The sequence below is a fragment of the Oncorhynchus kisutch genome, linkage group LG6, assembly GCF_002021735.2.
Source record: "Oncorhynchus kisutch isolate 150728-3 linkage group LG6, Okis_V2, whole genome shotgun sequence".
NCBI classification, from domain to species: domain Eukaryota; kingdom Metazoa; phylum Chordata; class Actinopteri; order Salmoniformes; family Salmonidae; genus Oncorhynchus; species Oncorhynchus kisutch.
Window position 1 is genome coordinate 20,528,797 of NC_034179.2, and position 12,039 is coordinate 20,540,835.

Sequence of the window (12,039 nt, forward strand, 5' to 3'; positions counted from 1 at the left end):
TGTTGGCCGAGGTTGAAGTAGCCAGGCGGAAGGCATGGCCAGCCGTTGAGAAATGCTTATTGAAGTTTTCGATAATCATGGATTTATCAGTGGTGACCGTGTTACCTAGCCTCAGTGCAGTGGGCAGCTGGGAGGAGGTGCTCTTGTTCTCCATGGACTTCACAGTGTCCCAGAACTTTTGGGAGTTGGAGCTACAGGATGCAAACTTCTGCCTGAAGAAGCTGGCCTTAGCTTTCCTGACTGACTGCGTGTATTGGTTCCGGACTTCCCTGAACAGTTGCATATCACGGGGACTATTCGATGCTATTGCAGTCCGCCACAGGATGTTTTTGTGCTGGTCGAGGGCAGTCAGGTCTGGAGTGAACCAAGGGCTGTATCTGTTCTTAGTTCTGCATTTTTTGAACGGAGCATGCTTATCTAAAATGGTGAGGAAGTTACTTTTAAAGAATGACCAGGCATCCTCAACTGACGGGATGAGGTCAATGTCCTTCCAGGATACCCGGGCCAGGTCGATTAGAAAGGCCTGCTCACAGAAGTGTTTTAGGGAGCGTTTGACAGTGATGAGGGGTGGTCGTTTGACTGCGGCTCCGTAGCGGATACAGGCAATGAGGCAGTGATCGCTGAGATCCTGGTTGAAGACAGCGGAGGTGTATTTGGAGGGCCAGTTGGTCAGGAGGACGTCTATGAGGGTGCCCTTGTTTACAGAGTTAGGGTTGTACCTGTTGGGTTCCTTGATGATTTGTGTGAGATTGAGGGCATCTAGCTTAGATTGTAGGACTGGCGGGGTGTTAAGCATATCCCAGTTTAGGTCACCTAACAGAACAAACTCTGAAGCTAGATGGGGGGCGATCAATTCACAAATGGTGTCCAGGGCACAGCTGGGAGCTGAGGGGGGTCGGTAGCAGGCGGCAACCGTGAGAGACTTATTTCTGGAGAGAGTAATTTTCAAAATTAGTAGTTCGAACTGTTTGGGTATGGACCTGGAAAGTATGACATTACTTTGCAGGCTATCTCTGCAGTAAACTGCAACTCCTCCCCCTTTGGCAGTTCTATCCTGACGGAAGATGTTATAGTTGGGTATGGAAATCTCTGAATTTTTGGTGGCCTTCCTGAGCCAGGATTCAGACACAGCAAGGACATCAGGGTTAGCAGAGTGTGCTAAAGCAGTGAGTAAGACAAACTTAGGGAGGAGGCTTCTGATGTTGACATGCATGAAACCAAGGCTTTTTCGGTCGTTGTTGGTAATCAAGCCTACCACTGTAGTGTCATCTGCAAACTTGATGATTGAGTTGGAGGCATGCATGGCCACGCAGTCGTGGGTGAACAGGGAGTTCAGGAGAGGGCTGAGAACGCACCCTTGTGGGGCCCCAGTGTTGAGGATCAGCGGGGTGGAGATGGTGTTACCTACCCTCACCACCTGGGGGAGGCCCGTCAGGAAGTCCAGTACCCAGTTGCACAGGGCGGGGTCGAGAACCAGGGTCTCAAGCTTAATGATGAGTTTGGAGGGTACTATGGTGTTAAATGCTGAGCTGCAGTTGATGAACAGCATTATTACATAGGTATTCCTCTTGCCCAGATGGGTTAGGGCAGTGTGCAGTGTGGCTGAGATTGCATCGTCTGTGGACCTATTTGGGCGGTAAGCAAATTGGAGTGGGTCTAGGGTGTCAGGTAGGGTGGAGGTGATATGGTCCTTGACTAGTCTCTCAAAGCACTTCATGATGACGGAAGTGAGTGCTACGGGGTGGTAGTCATTTAGCTCAGTTACCTTAGCTTTCTTGGGAGCAGGAACAATGGTGGCCCTCTTGAAGCATGTGGGAACAGCAGACTGGGATAAGGATTGATTGAATATGTCCATAAACACACCAGCCAGCTGGTCTGCGCATGCTCTGAGGACGTGGCTTGGGATGTCGTCTGGGCCTGCAGTCTTGCGAGGGTTAACACGTTTAAATGTTTTACTCACGTTGGCTGCAGTGAAAGAGAGCCCAGAGGTTTTGGTAGCGGGCCGTGTCAGTGGCACTGTATTGTCCTCAAAGCGAGCAAAGAAGTTGTTTAGTTTGTCTGGGAGCAAGACATCGTGGTTCGCGACAGTAAGACATTGTGGTCCGCGACGGGGCTGGTTTTTCTTTTGTAGTCCGTGATTGACTGTAGACCCTGCAACATACATTACTCTATACTGACCCTTAGCTTGTTTGATTGCCTTGCGGAGGGAATAGCTACACTGTTGGTATTCGGTCATGTTTCCGGTCATGTTGCCCTGATTAAAAGCAGTGGTTCGCGCTTTCAGTTTTGCGCGAATGCTGCCATCAATCCATGTTTCTGGTTGAGGAATGTTTTAATAGACGCTGTGGGTACAACATCACCGATGCACTTGCTAATAAACTCGCTCACCGAATCAGCGTATTCATCAATGTTGTTGTTGGACGCTATGCGGAACATAATCCAGTCCAAGTGATCAAAGCAATCTTGAAGCATGGAATCCAATTGGTCGGACCAGCTTTGAACAGACCTGAGCGCAGGTGCTTTCTGTTTTAGTTTCTGTCTATAGGCTGGGAGCAACAAAATGGAGTCATGGTCAGCTGTTGTGTTACAGCCTGAATTCAAAATGGATTAAATGTTTTTGTTTTTTTCCCCTCACCCATCGACACACAGTACTCCATAATGACAAAGTGAAACATGTTTTTAGAAATGTTTGCAAATGTATTCATTTACATAAGTATTCACACCCCTGAGTCAATATATGTTGGAATCACCTTTGGCAGTGATTACCAATGTAAGTCTTTCTGGGTAAATCTAAGAGCTTTGCATACCTGGATTAAGCAATATTTGCACATTCTATTTAAAAGTCTTCAAGCTCTGTCAAGTTGGTTATTGATCATTGCTAGACAGCCATTTCCAAGTCTTTCCATAGATTTTCAAGCTGATTTTAAGTAAAAACTGTAACTACGCCACGCGGTAACATTCAAAGTAATCTTGGTAAGCAACGCCAGTGACCTTGTGTTTTAGGTTATTGTCCTGCTGAAAGGTGAATTTATCTCCCAGTGTCTGTTGGAAAGCAGACTGAACCAGCTTTTCCTCTAGAATTCTGCCTGTGCATAGCCCTATTCCATTTATTTTTATCGTAAAAAACTCCCTAGTACTTGCCGATGACAAGCATACCCATAACATGATGCAACCACTACTTGAAAATATGAAGAGTGGTACTGTAATGTATTGTGTTTGCCACATTTATTGCAGTTTTACAGTATTGTAGTGTCTTATTGCAAACAGGATTCATTTTGGGAACATTTTTATTCTGTACAGGCTTCCTTCATTTCACTCTGCCATTGGGTTAGTATTGTGGAGTAACTACAATGTTGTTGATCCATTGACAGTTTTCTCCTATCACAGCCATTCAACTCTGTGACTGTTTTAAAAGTGACCATTGGCCTCATGGTGAAATCTCTGAGCAGTTTCCTTCCTCTCAGGCAATTGAGTTAGGAAGGATGCCTGTATCTTTGTAGTGACTGGGTGTATTGATACACCATCCAAAGTGTAATTAATAACTTTGCATTGTTCAATGTCTGCTTTTTTTTTACCCATCTACCAATAGGTGGCCTTCTTTGCGAGGCACTGGAAAACCTCCCTGGTCTTTGTGGTTGAATCTGATTTTGAAATTCACAGATAATTGTATGTGTGGGGTACAGAGATGAGGTAGTTATTCAAAAGTAATGTTAAACACTATTATTGCACACAGAGTGAGTCCATGCAACTTATTATGTGACTTGTTAAGCACATTTTTACTCCTGAACTTATTTAGGATTGCCATAACAAAGGGGTTGAATAGTTATTGTAACGGTTTTCTTCGGGTGAAAGAGAGGCGGACCAAAATGCAGCGTGGTGGTTATTCATGTTTTTAATAAAGACGACTATACATGAACAGACTAAACAAAACAAGAAAAGTGAAAACCTAAACAGTCCTATCTGGTGCAAACAGAAACAGGAACAATCACCCACAAAACCCAACACAAAACAGGCTACCTAAATATGGTTCCCAATCAGAGACAATGACTAACTCCTGCCTCTGATTGAGAACCATATCAGGCCAAACATAGAAATAGACAAACCAGACACACAACATAGAATACCCACCCAGCTCACGTCCTGACCAACACTAAAACAAGGAAAACACATGTGAACGATGGTCAGAACCCCCCCCCCCCACAACTCTCTTCTTTATGACGTTGACATCATCGCAGCAGCTCTGCCGCTGTGGTTTGGATATGTTCAGATACATTGTGTTTCACTTATAAATATGTATGTAAGGCAAGATATTTAAAAAATCCCTGAGCATTGTAGTCGACAGGTTCAAATGGAAAGCCCATCTGAGTGTGTATGAGGATTACTGAGGACACTGGGTAGCCATCCAGGTAGCACAAGTCTATACCCTCAACAGAACCTGTGCGTCCGGATGTAGAGCCTTCCCGCGCTCCTGCCAGAGGATGCAATCCTTGTGATAATCAGGTTACAAGCCCATGTAAGGATTAGATGGCATGTAAGCCTCGCAGCCAGCAGCAGCTTCCCAGCAGCTTCAGCTGGCTGAATATGGATGGAAAGCCTCTGGAAGACAGCTTGTAACAGAGTTCCTGTGTATTTTCACTCCTTATGTACTTTAGCCAGGCTGCTGGGGATGTGGGTATAGCTAGAAGCCGCTCACTCCAGTAAAATAGTAGAGTCTGTGGATGAATATGGCTGAAGTTAGTGGGGGATACCGTATGTACACAGATGGATTTGTTAGCGGAGAAGAGCTCTGTGAGAGCTGATAAGATGTGGAGCCTACAGCATTCAGTTGTTAATAATAGAATAGACATCCATGTTTACATGCTGTGTGGGTGTTTGCACGTGTTTGTACAAAATTAAAGTTGGGAAAACATTTTGTAATTTCAAGCACAGTCCAAATCCCGTAGCCAGGCAGAACATTCCTTCAACATAAAACCAGTGTGAATATTGAATTTGCGCACACACAAGCATGGCTGAGCTTTTAATTGGGATTATTATCTATTTTGTGTACATTATATATTCTTTCTGAAATACTAATCCAATGATAATTTTGTGCTTCATAGTCTGTCTATATTCTCTAGAGGAGGCATCTGATAGATCATAAATATTTGCTCCTTGTCTTGCAGTGATCTGTTCATGGTTCTGGACCATAAAACCATGACTATGAAAGAAGAGGTGTTTTGAGATTTTGTTTTTGATGTCATAGGAAACAACTATTGCATTTTTTATATCATCCTGCGCTAAATCGTCACACTTTGGCCTAAAAACTCAAATTTGTCAGAAAAAGTATACTCTACCACTCTACCAGTAGGGTGCAAGTCCTCAGTTCTATCACATCGGTTTTTCACTATGAAGTCTGAACTGTGCTAGCTTTATAAGCGCTATATGTGCTGTTTGGTTGCTGATTGGTGGCTTGAGAATCCACTGTGTCTCATCATATCAGTTCCAATGTGTATGAGAGTTCTCTACTGGTTGCAGATGTGCTGTTTCTCTCCCTCTTTCTCTGTAGGTCTGGAGATGCTGTACCAGCCAGAGGTGGTGAGGCTGTACCTGTCTCTCCTCACTCGCAGTCAAAACCACAACACCCTGGAGGCAGCAGCCGGAGCTCTGCAGAACCTTGCTGCAGGTCACTGGGCTGTGAGTGAAGGGCAAAGGGGGAGAAGTTTATCTGAGGCTGTGGGAGAACAGAATATTTGTTTCTCATCCCCTCTCTACCCCCCCCCCTCTCTGTGTGATGGGTGTAATGAAATGTGGTTGAAAAGCTATCATGTATATAAAAGTATGATGTGTGAATCCTCACAAGTAGCACAATAGGGGTGTGCAATTTATACATGACATCCTTCTATTATTCTCTCTCTGTGCCTTTTCTCAGTGGTCCAGTTACATCCGGGCCACAGTTAGAAAGGAGAAAGGTCTGCCTGTCCTGGTGGAGCTACTGCGTTCAGATGGTGATAAAGTGGTCCGGGCTGTAGCTATTGCTCTACGCAACCTGGCCATAGATCGACGGAACAAAGACCTCATAGGTACATGCACATAAACACGTATGCACACATCAATGCATGCACACACACGCGAGTGCACACACACGATACATAATTTTACCCTTTGCCCCATAGGAAGCTATGCCATGAGGGACCTGGTCAGTAACCTGCCCAGTGGTCAGCAGCGACCAGCCAAGAACCTGGAAGGGGACACAGTGGTGGCCATTCTGAACACTATCCATGAGATCATCTCAGACAGCCCTGAGAATGCCCGTGGTCTCATACAGGGTCACGGCATCCAGAAACTGGTGGCCATCAACAAGACAAGGTAGATTTTCATAGCATAGTATCTTTGGTGTTGGTTATGGGAGATGGTTTCAATTGGCTAGATGCTCAGTTCACCGTGTCGTACTCTCTCCTTTATGCTAGCTCTGGTTTATTCTGTTGTTTCTTTGCTAGCCAATCTGTGCGGGAGACCAAAGCAGCATCTCATGTCCTGCAGACAGTGTGGGCCTACAAGGACCTGAGAAATAGCCTTTACAAGGGAGGCTGGAACAAGAGCCACTTTAAGGTTTCGCATGGCATGCTGTAGAAGGCTGTATTCCCCATTCACTACACAGTCCAAATGGGTGGCACAAACACAGTCTGATATTGAGCACTGTATGGGACACAATTAGTTCATAATGGCATACTGAGTCTTCTTTCTTCTTTACCTTCAGTCAACCACTTGTGGAATACCCAAAAAAACTAAGAGCGGAAAGGCAGCCTATGATGACATCACACTCCCTCTGATGGAGAAAAACCAAGGTGAGCATGAGACTGTAGCTTCAGCATAAGTGTGTGTGTGTGTGTGTGTGTGTGTAGGGAGATTGACATCGAAATTGTAAGTCTATCCATTCCTGAGGACATCGGGAAATGTCTTCAAAATCGGCCACTAGGGGCAACAGTGAGCACTATTACTATCAAGTAGACTTGAGTAATCCCATGATTCTGGATCAGGTTAGTTGTTTGATCCCAGTCATGGACACTGTTTTTTGTCATATCCCAAACAATAACCTTTACCTTAACCATTCGGAATGAGTGCCTAACTTTACCCTTAACTTCGGTTTGGAGAAATGGAACATACAGGGCAGCAGGAGTCAACCTACGGATTCAAAAACACTTCAATATTTGATCTTTGGAGCAAATTCGAAATTTTCCTAATTTAGAGAACGTGGCTGAATGTCTAATTCTGCAGTGAGACTGTGAGAACTTGTTGAAAGTGTGTGTATTCATGCAGATGTAGGATCTTCAGCCAGTTTTCTACAGTAGGAAAATAATCATGCAGCCAGAGGACATTTGGATCATTATGTGGATTGCAATGAATAGACGTTTGTCTGTGTTTCTTTAGGGCAAATCAATTCTGAAATTTCAAAGTGGAAATTGCAAACTTAAATTTTAGAAGCCTTTTTAAAACTCAAATACACTACAAGTTTACATTACAAATTGTCAGAAACAAAAGAGTGATTAAATGAAGATCCTACATCTGTGTGTGAGCCTGTTTCTTGTAATTTGAACACAAAATGACCTTTGTTTATTGTATCCTGTCTGTTTTTCCCACAGATGGATACTCCACCGTGGAGCTGAGTGACAGAGTGGGTGATGGGTTACTCCAGGTCAGTAACACGGTACATATGAGCTCCTTACTATACCTAAAGGTCAGGAGTTTTTCAATGGTGACTCAAGATTTTAAGGGCCAGCGCAGTGAAAAATGTGATTTTCTTGTGTTTTATATCTATTTCCACACTATGAGGTTGGAATAACACTGTTGTAGTACCATTTTATTGTAAGAGCTGTTTTAAAAGACTGAACATTTCTACCAGTTTTGGTGGGATGGAGGTTTGGCTTGCCTAGTGACATCACCAGGCAGTAAATTAGTTAGACCAATAAGAAAGAGTTCTAAACCTCTCTGCTAATAACAGACCACTCAGACCACTCCCAAACAATCCTAGCAAAATTGTTCCTTGAGAAATGGCTCTTTACTAAGAAGCTATTTTTGTGTTTTTTTTTTTACAATTTTAATTGAAAACAATCACAGTGTGGTACTTACCTGTTACTCAGAAATGATTTGATATTGAGATACAAACAGCCGCATTGGACTTTTAACTAAATAATGGTTCTATTTTGTTGCAGAGTATCCCAGAGAGGAAGCACTTCATCCGGGCTGGAAGGCCTGCAGTGGGTCTGGTGGAACGCAAACCTCCACCCCTCGATTCCTGGGTCTGAGGTTGGCAGAAGGGATTATTACATTTACATTATTACATTTCACTTAACCATTTTAGGATTGATGTTATACACATGTTCATTGCTTTTGCTATTGGGGGAGTCATAGATTACGAAAAAATGAATCATTGTTCTTTTTCTTTTTTTGTTTACAGGAGACGTGGCAGTAAAAGAGCAAGTGGAACATCAACATTTGTGGAGGTCATTGTGGTGTTTATTCTTTAGACGGACTTTCTGTAGGTCAATTCACCATTCAGGACAACATGGTTATTCTCCCGCCAGAAAATCAGAATGGAGTGAATATAGGATCTTACATTTACATGTTCAAAGTGTTATTCAAACTCTGGCTGCAGTTGAACATAACCTCTACTATATTTTATACATACTGGACAGTGGGATGAGTGGAGTGACACAGCTGAATGTAGTGCAGGATGAAAAACACACTATGAAATTAGGATTTGTCAAAAAAAAAAAAAAATCTTGACCTGCCTTTTCCTCCAGTATTTCCATACTGTGTTGTTTCACTTCTGCAAATTGTCCATTACTTTCATGTGAGAGACAAGTTGGAAATGGGATTGTAAATGTGTAATAAAAGATTCATATTCTAAATGAAGGCATTTATATTGTAATATTCATGTTATTTATTAACAGTTGTGAACGTTATCTTGTAACCAAAAATGGAATGGATACGTTAACATTATACACTACCAAGTAATAGTGCCATTTTATCAGGAGCTGACATGATGAATTTGCTATATGCACATGATGAATTTGCTATATGCAGTGTTTGTTCTTGCATCGCGATGTTGAACTGAAAATGTAAGCAAATAAAATCCATAATTTCTCAATGTTGTATGGACTTAAATTTATCATCTTTGTTCTCGTCTTTTTCAATTAGGACAAGGGCCAGGGGTGTATTCCACATACAGTTTAATAGCAGTTGTCCTGTGGTTATTTTACTTTCAGCATTATTTTACTTTCAGCAATGGACAGTTCCATCGCGGTCTTGCTAAACTACAGTGCTTGGAACAGAGTCGAGAAACACGAACGAAATGAAGGGTGTGTTCGGAGTGCGCTTACGCAAAATTCAGAGCATTGTCAGATTGTCCGTTCATAAATTCAGAGCGTTCTGGCCGAGAAGTAGGGTTGAACGGCAGTCAAGCACCTGTAGACTTTACGTCCGTCCCCTCGTCCCGACCTGGGAGCGAACCAGGGATGCTCTGCACACGTCAACGGTCACCCTCGAAGCATCGTTACCCATCGCTCCACAAATGCCGCGGCTCTTGCAGAGCAAGGGGAACCATTACTTCAAGGTCTCAGAGCAAGTGACGTCACCGATTGAACTAGCGCGCACCACCGCTAACTAGCTAGCCATTTCACACCCAAGCTAACTGGCTAATGTTGGCTAGCCACTTACAGTCAAGTGAGAGAACGCCTTACTCTGAACATTTTATGCCCTAGCAGAGATGGTGTTTTCATGTTATCTAGAGCGTTAGTGACTAACTGTGCTGCTGGCAACAATTTAATTACTCGACATTTACTGACACCGGTCATATTCAACGGGTGTTTCACATTCATAAATTCATCAGTTATTCTGCGCTCTGGTACACTCAGGCGAGAGTGCTCTGAAATTGAAGTAGATAGCCAGAGTGAATTTACGAACAAGTGTGCAGCAAGTTTGAAGGGTAATGCATTTTTTTGGTTTATTATACCGTTGATGATATCACTTCTTTGTTTACTTTAGCCAATGAATGACACATTTGTTACAAGATGAAACCAAAATATACTCAGCCAAAGGTGAAAAAAAGGTAGCTACGTTTAAATACACGACTCAAGTTCAGCACATCAGGTTTGCTAACAGCTTGCTAGCAACACATTGCTGTCCACCAAATTGGATGGTAGTTATCAATCAATCTCGTGTGGCTAGCTAAATTCATGTTATCTGAAATGCGCTAGCTAGCAGGCAAGAGCTAACTATGTTAGCTAAAGTTTGAATTCTGTCTTTCAATCATAAATGTAAAAAAGAAAAGATTAGCTAACTAATAATGCTGGAAAAAGTTTAAGAAAAACACAGCTTTTTTCTTAGGTCCCAGAAGGAGGGAGGAGTCAATGCAAGGAAATGTTCACATTTATCTGGTGAGGACTTTAAATAATCTATTAGCTAGCTACAGCAGCTAGACAATCTAACTTAATAGATGTCTATTTTTACATTTAAACCTGTTTATTCAATCATGCAGGAGAAGGGCCATCTACAGCCCCCCCTCAGACCACTGCCCTTGTCCCACCGGGCCTCGGTAGCAAATACCCCCTGCTCTCTCAGCTAAGACAAAGATGTGGATGCCAGTGCAAGAGACCTGGAAAGGAGAACCTTATGATAAGCCTTTGCTCAAATACACCACAGACCTCCCTATTGGTAGGCGCCACTGTAGACTTTGTCCAATAAAACGACCCATCCCCAACCCAACTGATAAGAGTGGTTCAAACATCCAGAGGCCACACTCCGTTTAATCTCAGTGAGGCCAGACTTAGAGAAGCTCACCAGGCAGAGAACCCTCCCTGGTGGTCAGCTGGTTAGGCCAGTGACTCAGACCAGAGCCCACCAAGCAACCCCCCCCTGGAGACCAGAGCCCCCTTGACGTTTTCCTCTCACAGATCCCTTGTTAAGGTGCATGCTGCTGGAGGTGAGGACAGGGGAGGGAGAGGAGATGGTGGCTCCCTATCCCGTTCTCAGGGATCTTTGAGCCTCTGTTCTGATGCACCACCCCTGCTTGGGTCAGGGTCTACAGTCAATCACGGACTACAGGAAGAAACCCAGCCCAGTCACGGACCAGGATGTCTTGCTCCCAGGCAGACTAAATAACTTTTTTGCCCGCTTTGAGGACAATACAGTGCCACTGACACGGCCTGCAACGAAAACATGCGGTCTCTCCTTCACTGCAGCCGAAGTGAGTAAGACATTTAGACGTGTTAACCCTCGCAAGGCTGCAGGCCCAGACGGCATCCCCAGCCGCGCCCTCAGAGCATGCGCAGACCAGCTGGCCGGTGTGTTTACGGACATATTCAATCAATCCCTATACCAGTCTGCTGTTCCCACATGCTTCAAGAGGGCCACCATTGTTCCTGTTCCCAAGAAAGCTAAGGTAACTGAGCTAAACGACTACCGCCCCGTAGCACTCACATCCGTCATCATGAAGTGCTTTGAGAGACTAGTCAAGGACCATATCACCTCCACCCTCCACCCAGGTGCATCAAAGCTGGGACCGAGAGACTGAAAAACAGCTTCTATCTCAAGGCCATCAGACTGTTAAACAGCCACCACTAACATTGAGTGGCTACTGCCAACACACTGTCAATGACACTGACTCTACTCCAGCCACTTTAATCACGGGAATTGATGGGAAATGATGTAAATATATCACTAGCCACTTTTAACAATGCTACCTTATATAATGTTACTTACCCTACATTATTCATCTCATATGCATACGTAGATACTGTACTCTATATCATCGACTGCATCCTTATGTAATACATGTATCACTAGCCACTTTAACTACGCCACTTGGTTTACATACTCATCTCATATGTATATACTGTACTCGATATCATCTACTGTATCTTGCCTATGCTGCTCTGTACCATCACTCATTCATATATCCTTATGTACATATTCTTTATCCCCTTACACTGTGTATAAGACAGTAGTTTTTTTGGAATTGTTAGTTAGATTACTTGTTCGTTAATACTGCATTGTCGGAAC

The 12,039-nt window shown here is 43.6% G+C and overlaps 1 protein-coding gene across 3 annotated transcripts in view; it reads left to right on the top strand.

Annotated features, from left to right (window-relative positions):
- LOC109892065 (armadillo repeat protein deleted in velo-cardio-facial syndrome) overlaps positions 1-9,127 on the top strand; it is a 33,503-nt gene extending 24,376 nt beyond the window's left edge. For all 3 annotated transcript variants that reach the window (XM_020484482.2, XM_031826371.1, XM_031826372.1), the window contains 8 exons: positions 5,546-5,673; positions 5,909-6,059; positions 6,153-6,345; positions 6,477-6,588; positions 6,737-6,824; positions 7,620-7,672; positions 8,190-8,283; positions 8,435-9,127. In XM_020484482.2, coding sequence (XP_020340071.1) covers positions 5,546-5,673; positions 5,909-6,059; positions 6,153-6,345; positions 6,477-6,588; positions 6,737-6,824; positions 7,620-7,672; positions 8,190-8,282 — 818 coding nt within the window. In that variant the 3' untranslated portion in view covers position 8,283; positions 8,435-9,127. The remainder of the gene's footprint in view (positions 1-5,545; positions 5,674-5,908; positions 6,060-6,152; positions 6,346-6,476; positions 6,589-6,736; positions 6,825-7,619; positions 7,673-8,189; positions 8,284-8,434) is intronic.
- Positions 9,128-12,039: the final 2,912 nt, after the last annotated feature.